Here is a 25,547-nt window from a genome sequence, read left to right on the forward strand (position 1 = left end):
GGCGCCAAGCAGACACGTCATTCTGAATGACATTAGAGATCTTCGTTTCCTCTGCTCCGCACTCGATTATCTGGTCGTCAAACGATGTCGTACACGATGCCACGACTCTGGCTCACCTTAGCCTTTGCTGCCGTTATCGCGAACGCCTTCGTGGACGCCTCATTGGAAAAAGCGTCGCCCGATCTCATCGAGACAGCCGAAAAGCAGACGCAATGCATCGCATATTGCCTATCGAACAAAACAGATTGCACAGACGAGGTAGGAGAAGCAAGGAGAGGGCCCTCGAGCTGAAACGCACCCCTTTCTATTCTTATCGCGGCTTTTCGTGCATATTGAACGAAAAAAGGCTGTGGCTTCATTGTTTTCTTTTCTAGCCGAGTCCAACTCCTCTCCAAGACGCCGAACGAACGCAAGGTCGTTTTTCTCAGTGCACGAATTTGTGCACGGAAGCGTGCAAGGAAGTGAGGAAACGTTGGCGTATTCATCGAATGAATGCTTTTAACGTCAGATCCGGTTTAGAATAACAAAACCACATCCGCCGCCGCCGGCAACGTTTGCGGTTCATTATGCAATTTCGCGACGCCGCCGACTATTTGGCGAGGAAGTGCGGCACACCGCGGCGCGGATATGTGTCTTTATTTATCGCGGTTTCTTTCTCAGTGAGCGATAATAGTCTGCGGTTAGACGACGACTCGATTCTGCGCTGGGATCCTCCTTGGGGAAATGGTAGTCACGATATTGTCTATTTGCCTTTCGTCGCAAAAGTAGGGAGTCCGAAGTGGAAGCGTTTGGAAACTCAGCTGGTAAAACAATCACTTATAATATAATTAGATTCTTAGTTTCCTTTAGGAAGCGACTGTTGATATTCGTCGACTTGTTGACGAATTGGAATGCATGAATTCCGAGTCGACGCCTATGGCAAAAAAGGAACGCAATCTACGAAAGTGACGTACACTAAAACAAGAAATTCTTATCAAAAAGGTAAGCATGAGAATCAATAGATAGATTTAAAAATTAAACATGTGTGCAATTCAATGCTCTTTTTCTTCTTAGATATAGAATGATGTCTCAGTGCTGGCACACCGATCCGGGAAAGCGTCCCGCTTTCAATCTTCTCTCGCTGCAACTTGGAAGCATGCTTGAAGCAGAACGTCCAACGAAATACCTCAATCTCGATTTTTCCTATTCTTATCCTTTTTGGGATCTGGAATCGATGGGGGAAACGGGATCGGGGAGTGTGGAAAGCGCTGGAAAAACCGCTCCTGAAGTCGACTCGCCTGTCAAGGTTACGCTCGGGGAGATGCCTGACGTGAAGAGCAGTTCGTCAGAAAAGAATGACACGTTCTCTTCTCCGGTATAGAAGTACAATGTAATTTTTTTCTTTACAGACGTTTATGTTTTGATACCGCACCGGTAATTAGATGCTGCTGTATCTCATAATTTGCTATTTAATTATTTAGACATTCTTATGTGGCCTACGGAATTGCTTAAATATAAATAACATCATAATCCGCTGTTGAAGACTTTCTGAAAAACTATAAAAATGGGCATGGCAAAATTGTCAAGGCAAAAACGACAATCCGGGCTTCAATCGCTACCCCGTTTGAAACGCGATACATTTGTTCTAGTTCTTGCGTGTCTAATGTGATAAGGCCACAAAAGCGGGGTACGGCCGGGGCACCGGCATCAATAAGAACTAACCCGTGAGCGTGGATGTTGCAGTTTTCGCTTCTCGGCCTCGCGGTCGCTCTCGTCGCCGTCATCGCGTCTCGCGGCCAATATCTGTCGTCGCCGTCGTCTGACGCGATGGAGTTCGCCGAAAATCGAACTCGATGCCTCGCTCACTGTCTAACCTATAAGGTTTGCCTAAACGTCAGTCGAGAAATCGTAGTCGACCAGTTCGTTCTTCCTCCAGAGTCCAAACCCTCTCAGCGCCGACAATACGGCAAGTTCAAACATTTCCCGGGCGACTTCCGCGTCTAGCGAATTTTTTAATTTCTTCTCTCGCAGTGCTTCGATATCTGCTACGAAGGGGAAGAAAAGGGAAACATTTTTCGGAATGGAACGCACTGTCGAGCGACGTGCGAGGAAGTGAGTGTGTTTATTTTTCATATTGCTTTCTCAGCGATGGGACCCTTATTAGGAAGCTAAAGCGAACGCGTCTGTTGACGCCTGTGGGGCGTTTTGTCAATTCATTACAAACACTTCCTTGCAAGGTCATAACAAAAAGATAGAAAAGCGAAGCCTGTTTTATATAAGGACATGGTTTTATTTTAGTGAACGAAACAAATGGGCATTTAGAGGCGGAGGATTTGAAGGTGAAAGGATTGGATCTCGAGTGGTCCGAGCACGACGGGACTCGTGACGACAATCACATTGTCTATTTGCCACGATTTTCCATCGTGAATCAGTCCAATTGGCAGCCGCTGTCTCCGCTGCTGGTTATATTTATTGATTTATCGATTTATTTATTTATTTATTTATTGATAAAATTAGGGAACCAAAGTCAAGTTACCGGATCAAGAAATCTTGAAGTGTGGCGTGATCTATCAATTTCAAGTCGCCGCATTTCACGAGCTCGGAGTGAGGGGAACATATAGAAATGCAAGCGGCGAGTATCGAAAGGGTGATTAAAATATATACATTGCACGTGAAAACAAAAGTTGATTTGTTTTCTCTTAGATTGTCCAACGGCAAAGAAGTGCGACGAAAAAGAGGACTGTCTCGGCGCGTGCGCAAACTTTAACCACTCCGTCCAAATCCAATTGGACCGCGGCAATGATTCCTCCTTACAATGGAATGATGTCAACTGCACCGAAGTTGCGGTGCGGAGACGAATCACGTGGACCAAACTGGAGCTGAAGAAAAACATTGACTTTTGCTATATTCTCCACGTGGAGGCGGCGGCGAATTGCCAGGAGCACTTCAAGAGACGCTTGTTCTTCGTGCCCACGGTATACCGGCAGTCACGTGGTTCATTGTACGTTGGCATTTGAACGCGTTCTCTTGTAGGATGCAAGCGAGGTTTGGGTGGATCAATTGCCACTTGATTGTACGTTTACAGCAAAGGTGACTCTACGTTTTTTGGGTAGAGAATTGTTCTCTTATTTCTATTTGCTAGATGCACGTGCACGTGAAAAATAGAAGCCACGTTATTACTAAGCCGAACGACGGACAGAAACTCGACTTGCCATTTAGGGTTCCTCGTAAGGAGCTAGAAAGATTATCTAATGCGTTCTATTGCGTATTCCTTTTTTCAGCACTGAGCCCTTCATGTCAAACGGTTTTGGTTTTCTATTATTATCAATTTATTGATCAAACGACAACTGGCGTCATGCTCTGGCTTTCAATCACCGTAAGAAGTCAGATGTGGCTCAGCATCAAAGACGCAAACGGAGTCGAACGAACGCGGCCACTAAATGCAAACGAGCAATTAATGGATCGTACATTGCAAGGCCTTTGCACGCCTCTCACCGTAACGGTACGTAGTCAAATTTTGAAAGGAGAGACACTCCCTCTATTGATAATCTCTTCAGTTTTATGTAGAAGATCGTCAGGGAAAGCGATACACTCTTAAAAGTGAAACTTTGAACAGCCCTTGTATGTTGTCAGCGTAGCACAACGTTCAATCAGTATTTATACTTCTCTTTCTCTATTAAAAGGTCGAACGACGGATCCAGTGACGGGACCAGGTATTGGCGGATTTACGCGACCTGTAGAAGAGATTAGAAAACTGTTTGAATAATTGTTAAACAGCGATAAATTAAACGAGGTAAAATGCTAAAAATTAAGTCGTTTTTCTCGTTTTTTTAGCAGTGACGGGACCAGGTATTGGCGGATTTACGCGACCTGTAGAAGAGATTAGAAAACTGTTTGAATAATTGTTAAACAGCGATAAATTAAACGAGGTAAAATGCTAAAAATTAAGTCGTTTTTCTCGTTTTTTTAGCAGTTACGGTGACAATCATTGGTATAGTCATTGCATCATCAATAGTTGTCTTCGTCCTACTCATTGTCGTCGTTGCCGTTTTCTGCGTCTGTCGCGAAAGGCGTCGCGCTGAAAAAATTCGTCGTCAAGTCGTACAACCGGCGTTGCCAGTGAGTCCCCCGACTGTCTCTGATTCTGTCAAACCGGTGAAACCGCTCGACGAGTGGGAAATCGATCGCGGCGATCTGATGCTACTCGAAAGGATCGGCGAAGGCTTTTTTGGCGTCGTGCTGAAAGCCCAGGTTTTTCACAGGCAGCCACTAGAGTCCCAGCGCTGGATGGTGCGGCGAAGTCGCACTGGGAGCGATGTTAGCGGCGATGAAACTAAATCAATTGTGGCTTGTAAAATGTTAAAAGGTAACGTCACTTTTCTTAACTTAATTAAAATCGAGCTCTCTCACTTAAAATAAAAATAGGGACGCTTCACGAGGCTGATTTCATGGAGGAAATTTGTCTGATGAAACAAATCGGACAGCATCAACACATCGTCAGCTTTCTTGCCTGCCTAACGAAAAGTCAGCCGATGTGCCTCGTAGTTGAATACTGTTTCCACGGCGACCTTCTCAACTATCTCAGAAAACGAAGACCTGGGGTAGACAGAAGATGAACGTACGCGCTCATAAATGTATCTACTTCCATTTTATAGTGGCATTCAAAAGATCAGCTGCTGTCACGGGACTCGGGTCTATATACAGGCCGCTCTAATTTGAAAAGTCTTGAAGAGGCACGTAATTTTATTTTTAGAATTTTTTTATCAGGAAAACAATTGTGTAATAGGACGGAATGAAGTTGGATGACGAGAAAAAGAACGATGAAAAGGATAAGAATGTTGGACTGGAATTTTCCGCTTCTGATCTCCTGTCGTTTGCGTGGCAAGTGGCATCGGGAATGGTGCGAACGAGCCTGTTTTTGGTTTTATTTATACGTAGTTAAATTGTTTTGAACCATCAGGAATATCTGATTGGAAAGGGTGTCGTTCATCGCGACTTGGCCTGCCGAAATGTGCTCGTTTGCGGAAACAAACTACTCAAGGTGTCCGACTTTGGACTAGCGAGAGCGGTCTACAGAGACGGCACATATCATCAAAAGACGACGAAGCGTCTCCCACTCCGATGGATGTCCATCGAGGCCATAACAGACCGCGTCTTCACCGAACAGAGCGACGTGTAAATTTAAATATTTATCACGTACTGTACACGTGGAATTTCTGTCGTCATTTTTAGATGGTCGTTTGGAATCGTTATGTGGGAGATATGCACTCTAGGTAAGACTTTGTTTCTTTTGCTTCTGTCTCGAAAATCTTTTTATTGCACATGCAGGCAGTTTTCCCTATCCATCCATTTCATGCAAGGATCTTCTGTCGCACGTGCGCGAGGGAAACCGCTTATCTTGTCCAGAAAACTGTTCTGAAGAACTGTAAGTACTACTGTACATGTACGTGCAGAGAAAGACTCAAAGAGCGCTCTAAATTCTTTTGTTAGATACGGACTGATGCTCGAGTGCTGGAATGTTAATCCAGGAAAGCGTCCCTTGTTTGCCTTTCTCTCAGAGCGGCTTGGAAGCATGCTTGAAGCCGAAGGATCGTCCAAGTATCTCAATCTCAATTTTTCTTATCTATATCCAGTGTGGGATTCGGAGTCAAAAGAGGAAACGGGTTCCGATTCGGGGGCATCAGGAAGCGTTGGAGAGGAATCTTGTGCAATAATTGACACTAGTGCGCTGACTGGAAGGTATATTTGCAGTAACTCCTTAGTAGCGAGAGAAACCGCTATCTAAAAGTACTGTAGCCGTATGATTGGGATTAGTCACTTCGCCAGATTTAGTGCATGTGTCTTTCTAAAGAACGTTTGAATGTTGCACAACTTTCGCCAACGACACGTGCTCGCTGGTAAAATTAGTATTGATCAGCATCCGGGCGCCAAGCAGGCACGTCATTCTGAATGACATTAGAGCAGGGATACTAGACAATTGTCTAGTATCCCTGATTAGAGATCTTCGTTTCCTCTGCTCCGCATTCGATTATCTGATTGTCAAACGATGTCGTACACGATGCCACGGCTCTGGCTCACCTTAGCCTTTGCTGCCGTTATCGCGAACGCCTTCGTGGACGCCTCATTGGAAAAAGCGTCGCCCGATCTCATCGAGACAGCCGAAAAGCAGACGCAATGCATCGCCTATTGCCTATCGAACAAAACAGATTGCACAGACGAGGTAGGAGAAGCAAGGAGAGGGCCCTCGAGCTGAAACGCACCCCTTTCTATTCTTATCGCGGCTTTTCGTACATATTGAACGAAAAAAAGGCTGCGGCTTCATTGTTTTGTTTTCTAGCCGAGTCCAACTCCTCTCCAAGACGTCGAACGAACGCAAAGTCGTTTTTCTCAGTGCACGAATTTCTGCACGGAAGCGTGCAAGGAAGTGAGGAAACGTTGGCGTATTCGATCATCAAATGAACGCTTTTAACGTCGAGCCCGGTTTAGAATAGCAAAACCACATCCTCCGCCGCCGGCGACGTTTGCGGTTCTTTATGCAATTTCGCGACGCCGCCGACTATTTGGCGAGAAAGTGCGGCACACCGCGGCGCGGATATGTGTCTTTATTTATCGCGGTTTTTTTCTCAGTGAGCGATAATAGTCTGCGGTTAGACGACGACTCGATTCTGCGCTGGGATCCTCCTTGGGGAAATGGTAGTCACGATATTGTCTATTTGCCTTTCGTCGCAAAAGTAGGGAGTCCGAAGTGGAAGCCTTTGGAAACTCAGCTGGTAAAACAATCACTTATAATATAATTAGATTCTTAGTTTCCTTTAGGAAACGACTGTTGATATTCGTCGACTTGTTGACGAATTGGAATGCGATACGGACTATGAATTCCGAGTCGACGCCTATGGCAAAAACGGAATGCAATATACGAGAGTGAAGTACAACAAGACAAGAAATTCGTATCGAAAAGGTAAGCATGAGAATCAATAGATTTAAAAATTAAACATGTGTGTATATAATAGATTTGTGCGAAAATATTTCAAGCGTTCAAGAATTTCACAGCATCAATTGGAAAAGCGACATTGCTCAGCTCAACATCGAGTTTAAAATAAAAATGGATATGTGGCTAAGCGTCGAAAGCGACAACGGCGAGAGAAGACGTCAAATAACTAAAGACGAAAACCTGGATCAGTCCTTGCAGCGTCCCTGCACAAACGTCACAATAACGGTATCTCTTCTCAGAGAGACCCCTAGAAAATTCTTTTTATAAGCTCCTGTTTAGTTTTTTGTGAAAGATGACAAAGGAGATCATCAGCTCAAGAAGAGGCAAGTGCCCGTTCCCTGTAAGAAAACGCATGCAATCTTCTATTAATTAATGAGACTGTCATTATTAATCAAGGTTCGCTGACGGCAGCGACGATGCCTCCTTGTGGTGATAATGATCCCTTGGATCATTCTCATCTCGTTTTCACTCTACCCATCATCTTCTCGTCTTTTCTTTTCGTCGTGCTCGTCATCCTCATTGCCATCTATCGCGCGCGACGTCACAGTGCGAAAGATTTACATCGTCATTTGGAATCAATGGCCTTTTCGGCGCCGGAGCTCGAGCTGCCCGCTTTCGATTTCGCCGACGCGCCGGATGCGTGGGAAATCAAGCCGGACGAGATGACGCTGCTTGACGTCATCGGCGAGGGCTTCTTTGGCGTCGTACTCAAGGCGGAAATCAGTCGAATGAGACCGCTGTCGACGTCGCGGAGAAAGATGAGCTTGGACGATCATCGGCTCTTGAGTCGGCGTCGAAGCAGCGAACGCAAAATCAAAACAATCGTCGCTTGTAAGATGTTGAAAGGTATGGATTAATTAATAGGTTATTGGTTTTTGCTAATAGGGTTTTCTGTTTAGAGAATGGGACACGTGAGCATCTGGTTGATTTGATGGAAGAAATCAAGCTGATGAAACGTATTGGAAAGCATAAGCATATTGTCAGCATGCTTGGATGCATAACAAGATGCCATCCCGTCTGTATTGTGGTTGAGTATTGTCCTCACGGAGACCTACTCAGTTATCTCAAGAGAGGAAGACCCAGGGTATATATAATATGAAAAAATTAGTTTTAAGGTGTATATCAATATTTTTAGTTTTATCGAAGACCGTCAGCTGATGACGTCACGAAAGATGCACGTTCATTTTTGGCAATGGAGTTTGTATAGATTCTATATTTTTGTTTAGGATTATGTTCCCATGCATCGACCTTCGCATGTGTATACGAATGTGGCTAGAAAAGATCCGGTTCATCAGCTGGTTGTTGATGAGGATCAAACTGAATTCTCCGCTTTTGATCTCTTGTCGTTTGCGTGGCAAATTGCCTCGGGAATGGTGAGACAAGGCGAGACGGTATTTTCTCGTATCTAAGGTTTTTTTTCTATTTCTATTAGGAATATTTGACTGGGAAGGGTCTCGTTCATCGTGACCTGGCTTCTCGAAACGTTCTCGTCTTGGAAGACAAACTCGTCAAAGTGTCCGATTTCGGATTGACGAGAGCCGTTCACAACGACGGCATCTATCCGCAGAAAACGACGAGACGGCTTCCCTTTCGTTGGATGTCGATTGAGGCGATCAGCGATCGCCACTTCACCGAACAAAGCGACGTGTAGGAGATAAAATTAATCAATAATAAATGAGAATTCAATTTTTTTGTAGATGGTCTTTTGGAGTGGTCATGTGGGAAATTTGCACTCTTGGTACATTGGAGACCTTGATGATATGTTGTCCTGCTATCTTTGATTTTACAGGCAGTTTTCCTTATCCATCTATTTCGAGTAAGGATCTTCTTTCGCACATACGCAATGGAAATCGTCTATCGCGTCCAGAGAATTGCTCAGATCAACTGTGAGTCTTTTATTTTTTACGTACAGTAGAGTGATCGCGCTTTGCCTCAGCTATGAAATGATGTGTCAATGCTGGCTTGCTGATCCTGAGAAACGTCCCTCGTTCAGACGTCTTCTTCTGAAGCTCGAAGAAATGCTCGAACATGAAGGACCAGCCAAACATCTTAACGTCAATTTTTCCTATTCGTACTCGTTGTGGAATTTGGAGGACATCAGAGAAAGCCCGGAGATCGTCGAAGACCCCGCTGGCACTGTATCAGTTCAAAATTTGACCACTGGCCGTCCTTCGATAATTGTCAAAAAAATCCTTTCATCTCCTGTATGATCACCAGTCCTGTGTGAAAAAGAGGAAGAAAAAGAAGAAGAACACTTGATTGCAGTTAGTTTTTCGTGAAAGTTGCGCGCGCGCTTGCAAGTAGAATTCGCGTGGTGCACGTCGCGAAGTCCGGGGTCCCGGGCAAGACCCCGTCATAAAAAAAACTGCCCGCGAATTGACCACGTAGCGAAGCTATATATTTTTATTTCAAATAAACCCGGAACTAACCCGGAAGTATTGCAAAAGAAAAACGAGCGTCCTCCCCGGCGTCTTTCAATGGGAGGGCCCTTCACCCAGGCCCTCATTTCGGGGAGACAGTGACCCATCTGTCCCGGGGGTGCCTTTATGTACCAAGGCACAGGTGGACCGCTATTGTCACCCACCGCGTCTTGCCCAAGTGGGGTGGCAGGTTATCACTCGTGCCACTGGAGTAGGGGATTGAATCCCCTGCGTTTGCGCCGCGTTTAACCTCTCTGGCTCGAGTTGGGCCGGTTTTATTTAGTCACCTCGGGGCCCGGAGGTGAATGGCGACATCGGAAAGCTCTTCATCTGCCTCGTCCGATTGTCCTTAGGCGAGCCTAGAAAAACGCAATTTTTTGTGACGAGTCGAACAGTCTCACCTTCAACTTTGCTTTCTAGCTATCTGTCACTATCTGCATGTCCTCGATCCTCAAGCTCGATGGGCTGCCCCGGATTGGTGTTACAGACTACTTTTCAATGATTTACCTCGCGCACTCGGTTTCCATAACGTCTACGATACCTAGGAGACCAGCTACGACGTTGATTGTAATGCAGCAAACGCGATCTGGCGTTGTCTCGTCGCGACAGCGGCGCAAGCCTTGCAAATGGATCGCTGCGGGTTCCTGCTGCAGGAAACAAGCGCGATTAGATTCGTGAACAACATTAGAGGCGCTGCACTTACTAGGAACTCGCCGTACGATCGCTACAGGCCCGCCACAGGGCAGAATACTCCAGACGATTCTTCGAGCGTACGGGATAGAAGAGGAGCACGTGCGATTCAAGATATATATATGCGCTAATGTTATTTAGTTAAAGAACCAATGAACTATACAATATAATTAATGTTTTGTAGCTAGCGAAATTCAACTAAAACAGTCCGGCTGATTTTTTCGCATTTACCTGCTTCCACTGAGCCAAGTTACTAAACTCTTCAACAGTCATACCAAAAACATTCTAGGAAGCAATCAATAATAGCCCACACTATAAAGAGACCGCAAAAACCATCCCTACCTGGAAATCTTCAGCTGACAAAAACGCCTCAAGCCGAAGAGGATCGACACCCTCAGGAGGCGGACGACACTGAAGTTCAGAGAGAGAATACTTCCTAAAAAAACAAAGACCCTTATAAGAACGCGAGCACTCCGATTCTATCACTTACCGATTGAGCTTTTCCAGCTCTTCCACAACAGGAAGACTTGCCGGGGGACCCTTGTAACCCTGGACATCCAAATCAATCATATTTTCTAAGGACAAAAACGTTCTTTCTCTCTTACGTGAGCCGAGCATTCCCTCGCTTCAGGCACGTCTTCCCAGTAAGGAAACAATGACGTAAATTCCGGTGGCTCTCGTCCAGCTGTCACAACGTAAACAGGACACCCTTTACTCTTCACTAAACCAGCAATACAAATAGCATCAACAAACCGCTTCGCTTCCATATCGAACCTGCTCCGTAATTAAGAGCCGTTTTCATGGCTAGATCCTTATCTTTTAGCCATCTGGATTGCGAGCTGCCAGTCAGCGCATTCGACTCGTCGCTCTGGGGCTTCCACCAACCAAGCCACAAGTAAACCTCGTAATGAGCATCAACAAGAAAAAGACCTGAGGAAACAGACAAGTGGCTATCGTAAAGAGAGTCTATTTGCTCGTAGAGAGAAGATGATAACCTGGCTGGGGTGCTAAGTAGATGTCGCTTTGGAGAAAGGGAAACGAGCAGACGCCTTTTGAGGGACGAGACGGGTTTAATACTTCGTCAAACGAAAACGGTCCCGGAGCGCGGCTCAGTTCAAAGAGTCGGGGAGTGAAGCAATATTTGGCTGGTTCTACGAAAGAGACAGGAATTTTTGATCGGACGTCATGCGGCGTTTTTTCCCTATAGTGACCTTCTTTGAGGGAGTGGTACTCTCTGTCTCCGCCTCCGCCCAGTGTTCGCCAAAAACGAAGGCGTTCTTCGCCTTCGACGAACGTTTCGAGATCGAGTGATAATCTGATGCGAGAGGTTAGGAATTTTGACGTCTAATGTCTTTGTTTTTCTCTTACCGCTTCTGCAATCGTTCCGCGGCTGTAGTCCCTACTTGGGACGTTTCTTCAGTCGCCTTTGATCCCTTCCAAAGCATTACTGTGTTCGCCGAAACGGCCACGATGCAGCCACGCGATCGCAGAGCCGTGGAACTGCGCGGAAAGAAAACGTGGCAACGAGAACACTCTCCCCAGTCACACACTCACTTTGCCTTTGGAATCTCGACGAGATAAGCCTCGTGGGGAACGTCTCCTCGAACGCAGAATACTGTCTTTTCAATTCGCGTCTCGTTTCCGTTCGCCTGAGGTCTCCTAAGAAAACAGACGCTCTGAGAAAAAGGCTTTGATTTCTTTCTGAACTCACTTTCCATTGAGCACAACCAGGCCGCCACTGAAGAGCTGCAAAAACGCCGGTGGCTCCTTTCCCTGCGGCACTCGAATCTAAGAATCACGTCTCCTTACGTGCAAATGCGTCCAATGATCTTTTTACCTGCGGTCCCTTTTCTTCGTCTAACTCTACGGTTATCAGAGCCGACGCTCCTTTCTCTGTAATCGAGCAATGATCGCCTTGCCAGAAGAAGTAGCAGCACTTTTCTCTTCCGCCGAATTCGTGCACGGTGCGATGTCGAAAGGCGCGCGCTCGGCGCCTGGGCGGCTCCTTGAACACGCGATAGCCCCAACGAATGATGTAGCCCTCTTCAGAGTAGAAGAGACCGCGCTCCGAATCAGGAATCTCAGAATAATCATTCTCCTATAAGAAACGATTGAAAAGAGTGTCGACTATTTATTTATTTATTTACCTTCACGTGCCAGATTTTGACGCCAGTCGTCGCCACGGAGATTCCGGGTTTTTCTTCCGTTGGAGGAACTCCCCTTCCACGTCCAACGTTCTGCCCTTCGAGTATACAATCCGGCAGCGACGGAGCGGACCGATTCATCGTCTCGCCGTCGCAGGGAACGAGTTCCACGGGCGGCGACGTCTACAAACACAGACTAATTAATCAAAAAAATAAATAGCCACGGCTATTTCTTCTCTATACCGGTTGGACTTCTCCGCTGCTAACGTGCCCCTTCATCTTTATAATTCGCCCCGGTACAGGCCAGTCGGGAAATTTCTCCTTGAACAGAAACGTCTCGCGTCCTTCGAGCAGGCGAGCAAAGAGCGCCCAAGTGGGTCGCGAACGGCTTCCCGTCGACTTCGAAGTGCCGTTTTTTAGGAGTCCGTTCGTCTTGAGAGGACTGTGGTATGGCGAGTCGAAGAGCTCTTTGCCTAGTTTCATTGCCTTTCGGCGGAGAGCGCCGAGAGTCGTACGGCCAAGCCAAACGTAAACTTCATTAACAAAATCAAACACAAAAGCCTGTGAAAAAGATATTATTTTTGGGAGGAGAACTTATATATTTTCTACGTACTAATTTAGTTTCGAGTAAGCCGTGTTTTGGCTGCTTTCCGCATAAGTCCATCAACGGTTCAAGATGATCCGAGTCCTCTTTAACCGCGTAAACGACGACCGATTGAATGGACGTCTTCTCGAACGCGTCATCGAGAACATCGGATCCACCTGAGACAAAGAGGAATCAGAGAACGATCTCCTTATCTATCTTTACGACGTCTACGTTTTATTCTCGTCTCTCCCTTTCCGCCGGCTCCGAGCAATTTTTTCAGACCATTCATTCGTAGTCCCGTCGTGCTGACTGTCTTTTGTTCGACGAGAAACGCCGACTTCGCTTTGCATCCCATGTCCTTCTTCTGAATAATTCGACTAACTAAATCGACTCCCTACAAAGACAAACGCCTTCGAGTTGCTTATTCAAACAAAAAAACGCTTCAAGCGCTTCACCTTTGCCTTCTCTATGACATTCGCTTCGGAGCCGATAAAGTGATAGAGCTCAGTGGGAGTAAAAACGATGAAGACGTCATCGGAACTCAGACTCCTAAAACTCGGTTCGGCCAGCGTCACTTGAATGCGTCGACGCCCTTCGCGACAAACAAAACATCAATTCAACGCTTCCTCCAAGGGCTGAGAGATTACCTTTTATTTGGACAATGACCAGTGATGGTTGACTTGATGGGTCTTCCATCTCTTCGTCGATTGCCGTTCCGTCGGCGGCTTTTTTCGTTTTTCGGAGTATCACCGATTTGAAGTCTTCTCGGCTCGCCAATCCGGCAACGGCCGCTTCGTGTAGATTCACTTTTTCGCCGTCGCGAAAAATTTGCGGAGACGCTATAGAGAAAAAAGAAAAGCTAGGCGTGAAGAAATCGCTCTAAAGATGATCCGCTATACATTGTGCAGCGAATCCAACAGACATCCATCGACGATTCGAAGGAGTAACCTATATATAGAGAGTCTGCATTTTTTATTTATTCGTCTTCCCCTTTCTCACCTCGGCTTTGACGTCTTCGCGATTTTTCAACTGTCGCACGGGATTCGTCGACGGACGACGTCGCGATCTCGGCATGACGCGTCGCTTGGCGTCGCCAAAAGGCGAAGACCTACAAAAACCAATAACATTTTCCGCCCATAGAATTCTTTAACTAGTTCTTACGTTGGAGAGACAGCCGAATCTCTCATGTGCTGCAAATCGGAATCGGACAATCGCGACGACTCCCTCAACGTTTGCAAATCGGACTCGGGCAGCTGGGTTCGATCCCTTTTCCGAGTCTCCACGGGCTCGCCGACGCCGGGGGCGGAGGCCTTGGTCGCAACCGCACGCACGTCATCGTGCATCTCCTCCTCATTATCCTTTGAATCGCCAATAAAGAACTTGCGGCTTTTTCCTACTCCAGCTGGAGAAACTGTTGTCGTAACACTGCTCAATCCCTTCTTCCTCCCCGATGTCGGTCTCGAGGTCGTTGTCTCCTCTTCCCACGCCTTTTTCGGCTTGGGTCGCGTGCTCGAATTCCACGGCGTTTTGTCGTTCGACGACGTTTTCCTCGACGGGGGCCTCGATTCGGGTTTTCGCGACGAACTCCGTTTTCTCGCCGCTTCCATCGACTTTCGTCGTTTCTCGACGGACGCGATCGATTTTCGACGCGTTGTCGTCGTCGTAAGCGGAGTGGGCGTCGTCGTGGCGCCGTTTCGTCGTCCCGTTGGCACCCATGTCGGCAGTGACGGCACCGAATTGCGTTTTAGCATTCGCGGCTTGGAGTTTCGTCGCGTTTCCCCCGAAGGGGCCCCGCCGCGAGTCGCGCCGCTCAATGTGGACGATTTGCGTCGTAATTCGGTCTCGTTCGTGGTTTCGTGAGACGACGTTTTCCGCTGTGGTGAGGATACGCTCGTGGATGGACTTGCTAATGGTTGCACTTTGTGTCCAGCTGACTTCCGGTCTTTGTCTGTGGGATTTCGTTCTAGAGGGTGAGACGTCGATTGAGCCGGCTTTCTGACTGAGCTTTCCGCTTTCGTGATCGTCACGGGCTTTCGTATCGTACTCGTTACCGTCACCGACGGTTTATCGCCCTCTTTTTTTCTATCTGTCGAACTGATTGTCGGCTTTGTGACTGAATCCGACTTGGCGTTCGGTTTTCTGACTGTAATCGTCGTTCGCGTGACCGCAGTCGGCTTCCTCACTGAAACCGGCTTTGTTATGATTCGCTCGCCCTTCATATCGTCGTCGTTTTCGGCGGCGGGCTTCTCGATCACGTTTTCAGTGACGTCGCGCGGCTTGGAAACTTTTCGCTTCACGAGGACTTTTTTCACGACCGTTTTTCGAACGGTGACGACCTTCGTCCTTCGGGCTCTTCCGCGCGAACTGCACGAAATCGGAACCGACTGCTCTGTTATTGTATTATTATCATTCTGCGGTGATCGGTCCCCCGTAGGGCCATCTATGGCAACAACTTCCGGTTCGGAGCTTAGAGACTCCGCCTTATCAACCGTTCCCCATACTTCGACCTCTTCCTCGACGGGAGACGATTCGAAGACGAAATGACTCTCGCTCTCGCTTCCCGACTCGTGTGGCCCGGCAATGACGTCACACTTTTCCAATATCAACGGAACGTCGACGTCCGGCGAGAAAATCGTCGGTTTCGAAGCGATGACGTCACCGCCACTACGGGCACCAGTGACGTCAATTTTCTGACTCATTTCGCCGTCGTCATCTGCCGGCTTACGTCTTCGACGTCGCTCCCGCAAATTAATATCCACGTCATAATTAGTCGAAGGAAGAATGCCATTGGTCGGCGGCGACGAGGTGGGGCTGTCCAATTTCAACGTCACAGACGACACGCGGACAGATTGCGCGCCCGCGCCGTCGATCGACGAGGAGGCGTCGGAAAGCGACGAAGCCGCCGTGCTCGTGCTGCGATAGTCTCGCCTCCCCCCACAACTGACCCCCACTAGCGAAGAATCGCGATTCTTATCTATTTTCGATAGAGCGTCGAAGGCGAACGCCGCCGCCGACGATCCGTGCGCCCATACGTCGGATACGGCCGACGTAATGACGCGCGATTTTAGACCGGGACGAGATGTCATTGGCGTCTGTATCGGCGAAATGACTACTTTGACGCGCGTCGCCGGCGATCCGGGCGAAGCGCGGGGCGATCGCGATCCTTCTTCGATCATCGTCGAAGCCATAGACGCACGCCTCTTCCTTCTCTCGCTAGCGCATGAACATTATTAGTGCCTTAGTTCTAACTCGATCAAGTAGATACGCCGTATGGGGGCCACGCCACGCGCACGTCGGCGTGGGCGGTCTCCCTACGATTGTCCGCGCGCGAGGCCCGAGCCCCCCCCTATGGGAAACGTGCACTGTAAACAAAAGATAGCCCCTTGCGCACAATAGGAAAGAATAATATTGCGAGGAAGGATCGAAAAGCGATATGCATTTTTCTGCGGAGTTGCGACAATGTCTTTCTTTTCTCGCGCGTTTCCGACTTCGCTTCGTGAGCTGGGCGTACGTCTTATCTCGATTGATCAACTCACGGACAATGAGACAATGCTTTACAAGGGGGTTGGTGCTTTGTGCGAGCTCCGTTTAGCGTAGGGAAAACAGTCGAACGAGCGATTGGGTCGCGCGATTGTCTCTGCACGACTGTAGCGCGGCGCTAAAGTAGCTACAAGCGTCTCCCCGGGCCTAGGGTCCCGTTTTCGTCGATCGTTGCCTACCTCCGTCCGCTGACTGGTTCAACGGCGTTCTTTTGTGTTCTTCGTTGCGCTGGCCAACGCGCTTCTGGACACGGAGGCGCCGATCGTCGCTAACGAATATTCGGCATCCGGGCGATGACGTGCGAAGTGTCATGTGAGGGCGTGGTAAATTTGCAAATCATCCTGCTCCAGAAGCAACCAAATCCGGGGCGATATTACAGTACTGCATATATAAAAAGATCTGCTACATAGTCACAGGCCAGTAAGTCATAAGAGAAAAAGCCACTTCCTCCCGACTTCCGTCGTCTGATGGAGTTAGAGGCGCGGTGGGCAGAACAAACGAAGGACGACGCATAGCTGCTCCCATTAGAGGTCGAACCTCCAGTCTAGCGCGAAACTATAGAGGGGCTGAAGCGATTAATAATGGCGGAGAATCCAACCTCTGGACTTCCATAGGATCTGCGTCATCGAGTCGAATTCGCAGAGACGTCATAGAATTCGACGCTGAAACGATGACCTCGTTAACGTGCAACATTTCGCGCGTTTCGTCTTTGGATACGTACTGGGGGCGGATAAAGCGAACTCAATTTACGATGCCGGCAAATTGGCCTGGGCGCGGTCCCATTTACCTTAGTCGCGCGCAACACTTGCTGCACGGTGGCGGCTTCAATCAACGTCAATTCGAACCCAATCATCTCTAGAGAGGAAGGCGGAGAAAGGGAGGAACGAAAAGAGACGTTTAGAGATAACGAAAATGAGTCGGCCGGGGGCGGGGGCGACGGAATACCGACCGGGATTTGCGATGCACGAGTCGCCCGGTCGGAGAACGTTCGATAACGTAATTGACCAGAACAGTTTGTCGGTGATTGCGATTGTCTCGTGTACGTGACCGTCGACTGTCACCTTGGGGGGAAATACATACATACATAAATGAATGAGACAAACGACACGACGGCGAGTCGCGCCCGCGTCGCGTCCCGCAGCTTTTAACTATTCATTATGTACCAGGGAAGCGTTGATGCATAGATTCTGCGGCTTGGTCGTTGTCTCGACTAGAAAACGACAGACGTGGCTAATTTCTTTTTCCTGTCTCCGCGCGGGGGAACTAAGTACCGAATTCGCGCGGGTTTCTTTGTTGGCCCGCGGGGAGGATTTCGATTCGTTGAAGCATCGTATGAGTCGAAGGGCCGTTTTCGCCGAATCGGGCAATCTTGAGGGGAGGAGAGGGGAAGAGAGACGTGACGACAGGAGGTTCGAATGCAGCTGGGTCTTATAATATTCTAGGGTGGAGACTTCCGCTATAAAGCCCTCGGGGCTCGTCTACTCACTTTGACTTCGTAGAGTCGAAAGAAGAGCTCGTAGTGGGCGTGATGACAAAAGTGAGCGATAGCGCCGTGAAGAAACTTCAAAAAAACAAGATAAATATTTTGAGGTTGATTATATAGAGTCGAACCATTCGTGGCGACGGCGTGGAAGTGATGATGCTCTCCCCGTCCTCTTCTCCCTCTCCATCAATCTAAAAAAAACAAATAAATTTAAATACGATTTTATATAACTAAGTGTTTTCTATGCACCAGTGGAAGAATTCCGTGACTATTTGTCATGGCATCGACTGTCAAACGACCGTACCACCCGTCGAAATGACTTAGAAATTTCGCCAGCCAAACGCTACTACTATCAACACGTTGTCCGACGACGGGAATATAATAGAATCGCATCTCAACTTCCTGCATCAAAGAGGGATGCAACTTCCTAGAAAAGAACACGAAATATTTTTCCTAATAAAACCCTCGTCGTACCTCAAATTCCCGTAGCAATCGGCGACGTTCTTAACGGATCGATCGTCGCCTAAAACAACGATTTTAATCAGGAGCGGCTTCCCGACTTCGCACAAATTAAAACTCGGCTTCCGAAGCGCCGAAAAGACGTTGTGATGCCGCGCCATCTTCGGACTGCGAAGTCGCATCGCGTCCAACTCGTCGCGACGCTCGGACGCGTCGCCGGACAAACTAGCGCCTCGCCCGTAATACCGACGCAGATTTTCCGCCGCCTTTGCGACCGCCATGGACGGCGGCGGCGTGACGACGGGCTCGCTAAACGATCGAGTTTTTCGACCCGGAAAGCGAGGCGACAATGCAAGAAACGACGGCAATTCCGGCACTCGATCTTCGTCGCGGGCTGTTGCCATGGCACTGTCGACGGACGTGCGACTGATTGTGGAATCGGTTCGCGTTTTGATGCCGTTTTCCGGCGGCGGAACGGCAGTCGTCTCGTTTCCGCTGTCCGTGCTCGTTCCGCTCGACGTTCGTTCCGTTTCTGCGACGGCGACGGGTGGCGATAACGGCAGTGACGGCGGCGGCGGCGCACGATTCCAGTCGAACTGATCGCGAAGAATTTTGCAAATGATTTTCAGCGATGATGACGTCGCCGTCGAGGAGTCGAATGTGTGGCAGTTGAATGACGGCGGATAAGTGACGGGAAACGTTTCCGATGTGGTAGTGGTGGATAACGTGACGTTTTCTTGCTCTGCGACGTGTTTCTGTATCGTTGTCATGATTGTCTCGAGACGATCGGCGAGAGTATCGCGCGCTTTTTCTTCGCTGTGCTGCTGGACGGCCTCTTCGGACGCCGATTCCGCTTCGATGCATATTTGCTTTAGAAACGATTGGGAAGTGATCACCTAGGAAACACACACACATACATACATACATACCTAATATAATTTTATCTTTACCTCGAGGTGTTGATGCAATTCGGTGAGCTTGTCGCCTGGTCCGTAAAAGCTGCAGAATATTCCTAGACTCAGTCAGAGATTCATTAGTACTATGTATATATTGATTTTTTATCTGTGTTACGTTTGATGTACGCTTTCTTTAGCTTCGTTTCGCTTGGAGGGGAACGTTTGAGGGCGTTCAATAGAGCGCTCGCTTCGCTGCATGATTGATCGACCAGCACGTGAATCTGTTGGTCTCTAAATAAATAAATAAATAAACTCATACATAGATTTATCTTTTGGTTTTCAAATGCCTCGTGGTTTTGTTAAGGAATCCTAATGCTGAATTTTCTACAATCATTCTCTGACGAAAATGATGTCCTAATGAATAATTAATAATTTTACGTCACGGAAGTTTGTAATACATACCCGGACATCTTGTTTCGATGCGAATAAAGTCGAGTACGTCGCGGGCGAACGCGCAATAGGGCTGGGGCCACAAGTAGTAGGACTGAATGGCACGATAGGCGTCAAAGTAGCGACTAGGATCAACATAGTGAGCCTAGAGAGAGAAATTCAAGTAGAAGAACAAATGATTCCTATGGAATACAAACCGCTGATGCTACTTCGACGAAGAGTTGCAGCAAGGGTAGAAGATTTTCTTTGTTTTGATCGAATTCCAGCTAAGGGGGAGAAGGCGTGGTCTCCTCTTTCCAGATTCATTGCTTCTCGCTCACCTCTTCGCTGCTGAGTTGATTAATGAGAAATTCGATTATGACGTCAATGCAATTCTTCTCGCCGCTTCTCCACAGGAGTTGATAGTAAAGAAACGGATCGCAGACTAGAGATAAAAAAACATTAATATGAATCGCGAGTGCTACAATAATAGCATTAGCATTGGTACACGTGTACAAAGTACAGATACATTGATTATTCTCTTATTACTTGGTTGGCTTCTTGCCGTTGCTTTGTCGCCTCCGCCGATATTAATGAGTTGTCCTACTGAAAATCCTTTCGTAACATCCCCCAATCTTTTTTGAATGTCGTCGTTGTTTTCGTGCGCCAAAATCCGCTTCAAAACCTAAAGGGAAACGTCACAGTCACGCAAACGCGGAGATCATGTGAAAGAAAGCTCGCCTTTTGTTCCAACTCGTTTTCGCATGACGACGATGAGATCGCTGCGACCCAAAATAGAAACAACCCGGATGCACATCCTGCTCCCAAGCGAAAAAAACTCACCGACATCCCACTCCTCCAATACGACGAGCAGACTTCCAAAACCGGAATCCCACTCGAAAAAACACGTCAAATAATCAATCGTTCTCAGAATCGCCGACTGCAAGAGCCCTGCCCCGCCCCCATAAAAAACGTAAATTAGGGAAATTGATTATTTTATTTATTACGTAGCGGTTCGACGATTTCCTTCACGGATTCGTCGAGGGGACTCGCCGCTTTCCCCACCCACTGACCATATCCGTCTTCGTCGACGAAACGAAAGTCGCCGAGAAGTTCGTCGACAACGACGCCTAAACGCTTGTACGCTGAAGAGCCGGAAACGCGGAGCAATAGTAATGCGAGTAGGGCTACAATTGCGTTCTCTCACCGTGGACACTGTTTAGGGATATGAGTCTCGCTATGAGGCAGACGAGGAAGCTGTGCGATGGGGTTTTTCCATGGTTAGTGGTCTTTTTTTGGCGTTGGCTTGCCTGGAGGTGAGTTTCTTGTCTGCTTCGAGTCGTGCGAACAGATTGGCGACTTGCTGTTGGGCGCGTTTCGTTGTGCGCTTCGCTACGAGGAATGTTTCGGCTTCGTTGACGATTTGCGCCGTCGTTTCGTCCATCGCGATGGACGGTAGCGCTGCGATCTGGCGAGCGAGGCCTGATCAATGCTGTTCAAACGGCGCAGAACTGTAAATCTTACGTCATCGATTCCCGTTCGCACACGTGACTATTTAATCCATGACGTGTAATCTCTGGCGCGCGAACTATCTTTTTATAGGTTGGTGTAACTACTAATCAAAATCCTCATCGTTGGCTACAGTATCGTAACTCCCCGAGTCCGAGTCGTTCATTTCTCTTTCCTTCTGACCTATACCCACAGTGAGCGTCTTCTGTCCGCACGTTTCCATGACGCCAACAAATGGCGAATCGTATTCCGCGGCTCGCTTTCGTTTGCCCCCGCAAATCTGATTCATAACGTGCACAGTCGACCTTCTGCAGTTCCTACAACATCCGGATTTCCTCGCGGAACAGGGCCCACAGCTGCCCAATAAACACCAACCCACAAAAACAATCCAAACCGCTTGGAAAGCGTATCCGAGCATAAGCGCCAAGATGGTGTCTAAAATCCAGAATTTAATGTAGGTCGTCTCCATGAGAATGAATCCATAGAGACCAGCCAATCCACCGCCAATGAGAACACAGGCAAAATATCCAAGACGACGATAATGACGTCGCGTGGTCGGCTTCCGAATGCAACTGCACACAAGCAAAAGCCGCGTAACGAGACTGACGAGAACGTAGCCTGCAGCGACGATAGAACGCCGCTCCAAGGCGGAGAACTCGTGAGAAAAGCAGGGAAGATACGGATAGACACAGACGAGCGTGTGACGTAGGTCACGATAGCTAATTTTAGAAACGATGTCGTCGGATTTTTTCTTCGCGCACGAGGAGCGTTGATCAGGGAGAAACGTACGAGCCCCCGTCTTGGCTAGAAAAGTACACAGAATAATAATAATGTTAATTATGTTAAAAATATTTTTCAAAAACCTTTGCATGCTGGCAGGCATACGACTCCTTTGACGCATACGTTCGGCTTTTCTGCTTCCTCCGCTTGAACGCTGCACTTTGTCCATTCGCCGCTATCCGAATCGGAGGGTCGCGGATAAACGAACCACTGACGATGCGCGTCTCCAACGCGAAAGTCAGTCGAAGGGATGGGATCGCATGATCTGAGTTTATTCACCGCCTTTTCGGCGGCGGCGTCGGCGGCGGCGTCGACGCTCGGCTGTCGCTTCGTGTTGTCGGCGAGACACGCTTCGCGGAGGCAGTGACGTCGTCGCATGCACAGGTCGTGTTTTAGATAGAAGGTCGCTTGGAGAACGAGCGTGATGAGGATGCAGACGACGAGATGAATGAGGCGACGTTGGAGCGTGAATTTGAGATTCCATCGGCGACGAAAGACGCGTAGTTTGTTGAAAAGAGCGACGAGTAGACCGGTGATGTCGTGCTCGAGGAGCAGATAGTAGAAGGCGCTATGAAGTTCCTTTTGACACTGGAGAGAAAAACGCGAACGAGTGTTAGGATTGTGACGTCATAATTTTGATTACTCTCGAATGTTTTTCGCCGTCCCAGTCATCGGTTTTGTCTTCCATTTCGCACTTGAAACGGTTGATTGATTTGGAAAGTTTGTGACGTCATAAAGAGGATAATTAGTGGCATGGGAACAGCTCAAGTAATAACAGAGCCTGGGTCAAGACAAAAACGTTATTTTTGAATCCTTTTTCAGAGGGAAATAAGCGGTCTATTGACCTTTGTCTTCGTGGACAACGACTTCGTTGGATTTCTCTTCGCTTTCGTGAAATTTCTCCGATCGCCGTGCACGCGAAAATGGCCGAAATTTCGCTTCAATTTCGAACGTCGACTCGTTCACTTGCTCCTCTGCGTCGTCGCCGCGTGCACGATCCAAGCGGTGTTGCACTTTCGCGAGAACACGTGTCGCAATCGAACTGGCTGCTATAATGGCTGCGTCGACGATTTGCGACCTCCGAAAGCCGCCGACGGCACCATGACGACGACAAAAAAACGTCTAATGCCGTGCCATCCGGATAAGAGACTTCAATTCGGTCCAGCCTACCTCGATCTCGAGTGGTTCGTCTATCCAAAACTACCACAAGTGACGTCATTTCAATGGACCAAATGCAAATCCTTATCAGAGAGAGTCTTTTTGAATAACCTCAATGATTGCCAAGGCGTATCAAACACCGTATGTGTACCATCATGCAGAGGTACACATAGATATGTGATCAATAGAATAAATATTCCTATTGATCTTTATAGATGTTACTGAACCTTTGATTTTTTATCCCGATCCGCGACCGCTCTGCGACGGGGGCATGTACGCGCCCGGCGAGTCGGCGTCGCTTATCAAGACGGCGACGAATCGATCGTTTGCAAAGACGCTGCTCTGCATTCGACCTCAACGTCTCTGCGTCTCGTCTCGAACGTCGAGATCATTTCGTATTGGAATTACGTCGATTGGATATCAGGCTTCGTCTATTTTCTTTCGAATTTTTCTGCTCTGTTCGTGCGTGAAGAAATCGAAGAGGGAGTCGGCTAGACGTCTTGGGTACATTGTCATTTTTTCTGCGTCTGGTCTCGCCGTCTTTGTCATGGGTTTTATGCTCGTGGATATTGGATATTGGCTGGTTGAAGCGTGTCTATCTCTGCTAGCTGCCTATTTGTTGCAGCTCGCTATGAGCGGAGTGTTCAAATGGTATTTATTGGGAAGTATTCCGCGGAGCTCGTGCGACAAGAAGAGCCAGATTTTCGGTGTGAGGAGACTGGCTATGAGTTGTGAAGGAAGCGTTTTTTACAGTGTCCTGCTGCTGCATTCGTCGGATGGACGGCTTCCGAGGAGTTTTCTTGATGATCCGGGCTTTCCGGTTGATGACGATTTCGAGGATGACGACGACGACGAATGGGACGACGACGAAGACGAGATAGAGTAGAACTTTTCAGAGGTCGTACGATCTCGCTAACGTAGAGTTTCAGTGTCGTATCTAACAATTAGCGTGCGCGTTCTCCAAAAAGCCGGAAATTGTCACCCACACGTGTCACTGCGCACTCACTTTTTATTTTTAGAAAAAGAAAATAGAAAAAGATAAAGCAACGTAGAGGAGTGTCAGAAAAGAAGACAAAGAAGAGTGACTACGGTTCATCGGCTTAGAAGCACTTTCTATGGACGATAGACGGGCCAGACTCGTCATACTCCTGCTTGCTAATCCACATCTGTTGGAAGGTGGAGAGCGAGGCGAGGATCGATCCGCCGATCCAGACAGAGTATTTACGCTCAGGCGGGGCAATGATCTTAATCTTCATCGTCGGAGGAGCGAGGGCAGTGATTTCCTTCTGCATTCGATCAGCGATACCGGGGAACATGCTCGTACCTCCAGAGAGGACAACGTTGGCGTAGAGATCCTTACGAATATCGACGTCGCATTTCATGATGGAGTTGTAGGTCGTCTCGTGGATTCCGGCGGCTTCCATTCCGAGGAAGGCGGGTTGGAAGAGCGCTTCCGGGCAACGGAATCGCTCGTTTCCGATCGTGATCACCTGACCGTCCGGAAGTTCGTAGCTCTTCTCCATGCTGCTGCTCGTCGCGGCGCTCGTCATTTCGGCTTCGAAGTCGAGCGCGACGTAGGCGAGTTTCTCCTTGATGTCGCGAACGATTTCGCGTTCGGCGGTCGTCGTGAACGAGTAGCCGCGTTCGGTGAGAATCTTCATCATGTAGTCGGTGAGATCGCGTCCGGCCAAGTCGAGACGGAGGATGGCGTGGGGAAGGGCGTAGCCCTCGTAGATGGGGACGGTGTGCGAGACGCCGTCGCCGGAATCGAAGACGATACCGGTCGTACGACCGGAAGCGTAGAGCGAAAGCACGGCCTGGATGGCGACGTACATCGCGGGCGTGTTGAACGTCTCGAACATGATCTAAGGGGGAAGGGAAAGTTTAGTCATAATCCCGGGTCGTGTATGTAAATGAATCGAAAGGGCGGGGTTTCGCAAGCGGGAGGGCGTTGCCTCTTGTTTACCTACCTGAGTCATCTTTTCCCTGTTCGCCTTGGGATTGAGCGGCGCTTCGGTGAGCAAAACGGGATGCTCCTCGGGCGCGACGCGGAGTTCGTTGTAGAAGGTGTGATGCCAGATCTTCTCCATGTCGTCCCAGTTGGTGACGATTCCGTGCTCGATGGGATACTTGAGCGTGAGGATACCGCGCTTGCTCTGCGCCTCGTCGCCGACGTACGAGTCCTTCTGTCCCATGCCGACCATGACGCCCTGGTGACGCGGTCGTCCGACGATCGATGGAAAGACGGCACGTGGCGCGTCATCGCCGGCGAAACCGGCTTTGCACATGCCGGAGCCGTTGTCCACAACGAGAGCAGCAACTTCGTCGTCACACATTGTCGTTTGAGATTTGAGAGAGAATGAATTTGGGGGTGTCGCCTGGTCGATGCAGGGAGCAGAAGTGAGGTCGATCTGACTGTGCAGTAGGGCAAAGTTAGGTTTGAGGATGCGTGGGCCTCGCGGGTGCGTTCTGGGAATTACGCC

At 48.5% G+C, this 25,547-nt stretch overlaps 7 protein-coding genes across 8 annotated transcripts; 3 read left to right on the forward strand and 4 right to left on the reverse strand.

The window, feature by feature from the left end:
• Positions 1 to 58: 58 nt before the first annotated feature.
• On the forward strand, positions 59 to 9,405 carry LOC136183753 (uncharacterized). The gene is made up of 15 exons (XM_065970499.1): positions 59 to 258; positions 375 to 461; positions 520 to 604; positions 661 to 803; positions 6,796 to 6,937; positions 6,990 to 7,195; positions 7,250 to 7,310; positions 7,367 to 7,816; positions 7,870 to 8,054; positions 8,106 to 8,144; positions 8,197 to 8,343; positions 8,403 to 8,617; positions 8,668 to 8,708; positions 8,760 to 8,856; positions 8,907 to 9,405. Exons 1-15 carry the CDS (start codon positions 85 to 87, stop codon positions 9,178 to 9,180), a joined length of 2,346 nt encoding a protein of 781 aa, XP_065826571.1. The 5' UTR covers positions 59 to 84; the 3' UTR covers positions 9,181 to 9,405.
• LOC136183751 (uncharacterized) lies at positions 1,675 to 5,942 on the forward strand. The gene is made up of 21 exons (XM_065970497.1): positions 1,675 to 1,860; positions 1,916 to 1,945; positions 2,011 to 2,091; positions 2,144 to 2,216; positions 2,278 to 2,441; positions 2,497 to 2,626; positions 2,683 to 2,954; positions 3,013 to 3,069; positions 3,122 to 3,206; positions 3,261 to 3,481; positions 3,537 to 3,600; positions 3,663 to 3,692; positions 3,814 to 3,828; positions 3,950 to 4,345; positions 4,405 to 4,580; positions 4,635 to 4,712; positions 4,766 to 4,879; positions 4,940 to 5,154; positions 5,212 to 5,252; positions 5,308 to 5,404; positions 5,470 to 5,942. Exons 1-21 carry the CDS (start codon positions 1,714 to 1,716, stop codon positions 5,762 to 5,764), a joined length of 2,781 nt encoding a protein of 926 aa, XP_065826569.1. The 5' UTR covers positions 1,675 to 1,713; the 3' UTR covers positions 5,765 to 5,942.
• Positions 9,406 to 10,188: 783 nt separating the features above from the next.
• Positions 10,189 to 16,634, reverse strand: LOC136183743 (supervillin-like). 2 transcript variants are annotated; one of them, XM_065970482.1, is made up of 21 exons: positions 16,530 to 16,634; positions 13,972 to 16,023; positions 13,810 to 13,918; positions 13,710 to 13,758; positions 13,458 to 13,649; positions 13,266 to 13,402; positions 13,042 to 13,204; positions 12,838 to 12,986; positions 12,468 to 12,785; positions 12,228 to 12,407; positions 11,918 to 12,178; positions 11,792 to 11,868; positions 11,635 to 11,739; positions 11,449 to 11,580; positions 11,292 to 11,395; positions 11,076 to 11,231; positions 10,855 to 11,010; positions 10,686 to 10,801; positions 10,571 to 10,629; positions 10,423 to 10,516; positions 10,189 to 10,365 (listed from the first exon to the last, which is right to left on the reverse strand). In XM_065970482.1, the coding sequence occupies exons 2-21, from the start codon at positions 15,996 to 15,998 to the stop codon at positions 10,279 to 10,281; spliced, it is 4,671 nt and encodes a 1,556-aa protein (XP_065826554.1). In that variant the 5' UTR covers positions 15,999 to 16,023; positions 16,530 to 16,634; the 3' UTR covers positions 10,189 to 10,278. The 2 variants fall into 2 exon arrangements, with proteins under 2 accessions (XP_065826554.1, XP_065826556.1); XM_065970484.1 differs by lacking the exon at positions 16,530 to 16,634 and having other exon boundaries at positions 13,972 to 16,024.
• A 24-nt stretch (positions 16,635 to 16,658) lies between these two features.
• Positions 16,659 to 21,135, reverse strand: LOC136183750 (phosphoinositide 3-kinase regulatory subunit 6-like). Its single transcript, XM_065970495.1, has 22 exons — positions 20,928 to 21,135; positions 20,825 to 20,874; positions 20,625 to 20,762; positions 20,461 to 20,568; positions 20,359 to 20,399; positions 20,167 to 20,302; positions 19,959 to 20,062; positions 19,836 to 19,904; positions 19,651 to 19,783; positions 19,536 to 19,602; positions 19,364 to 19,479; positions 19,243 to 19,304; positions 18,308 to 19,188; positions 18,083 to 18,260; positions 17,962 to 18,024; positions 17,837 to 17,911; positions 17,622 to 17,718; positions 17,514 to 17,560; positions 17,300 to 17,411; positions 17,138 to 17,205; positions 16,949 to 17,070; positions 16,659 to 16,894 (listed from the first exon to the last, which is right to left on the reverse strand). The coding sequence occupies exons 1-22, from the start codon at positions 21,059 to 21,061 to the stop codon at positions 16,753 to 16,755; spliced, it is 2,943 nt and encodes a 980-aa protein (XP_065826567.1). The 5' UTR covers positions 21,062 to 21,135; the 3' UTR covers positions 16,659 to 16,752.
• Positions 21,136 to 21,157: 22 nt separating this feature from the next.
• LOC136183756 (uncharacterized) lies at positions 21,158 to 23,987 on the reverse strand. The gene is made up of 4 exons (XM_065970505.1): positions 22,752 to 23,987; positions 22,550 to 22,687; positions 21,990 to 22,494; positions 21,158 to 21,930 (listed from the first exon to the last, which is right to left on the reverse strand). Exons 2-4 carry the CDS (start codon positions 22,592 to 22,594, stop codon positions 21,233 to 21,235), a joined length of 1,248 nt encoding a protein of 415 aa, XP_065826577.1. The 5' UTR covers positions 22,595 to 22,687; positions 22,752 to 23,987; the 3' UTR covers positions 21,158 to 21,232.
• LOC136183758 (uncharacterized) lies at positions 22,654 to 24,020 on the forward strand. Its single transcript, XM_065970507.1, has 3 exons — positions 22,654 to 22,674; positions 22,729 to 23,227; positions 23,280 to 24,020. The coding sequence occupies exons 1-3, from the start codon at positions 22,660 to 22,662 to the stop codon at positions 23,948 to 23,950; spliced, it is 1,185 nt and encodes a 394-aa protein (XP_065826579.1). The 5' UTR covers positions 22,654 to 22,659; the 3' UTR covers positions 23,951 to 24,020.
• Positions 24,021 to 24,055: 35 nt separating this feature from the next.
• Positions 24,056 to 25,469, reverse strand: LOC136183760 (actin, nonmuscle-like). The gene is made up of 2 exons (XM_065970508.1): positions 25,035 to 25,469; positions 24,056 to 24,929 (listed from the first exon to the last, which is right to left on the reverse strand). Exons 1-2 carry the CDS (start codon positions 25,398 to 25,400, stop codon positions 24,165 to 24,167), a joined length of 1,131 nt encoding a protein of 376 aa, XP_065826580.1. The 5' UTR covers positions 25,401 to 25,469; the 3' UTR covers positions 24,056 to 24,164.
• Positions 25,470 to 25,547: the final 78 nt, after the last annotated feature.

The sequence above is a fragment of the Oscarella lobularis genome, chromosome 2, assembly GCF_947507565.1.
Source record: "Oscarella lobularis chromosome 2, ooOscLobu1.1, whole genome shotgun sequence".
Classification (NCBI taxonomy): domain Eukaryota; kingdom Metazoa; phylum Porifera; class Homoscleromorpha; order Homosclerophorida; family Oscarellidae; genus Oscarella; species Oscarella lobularis.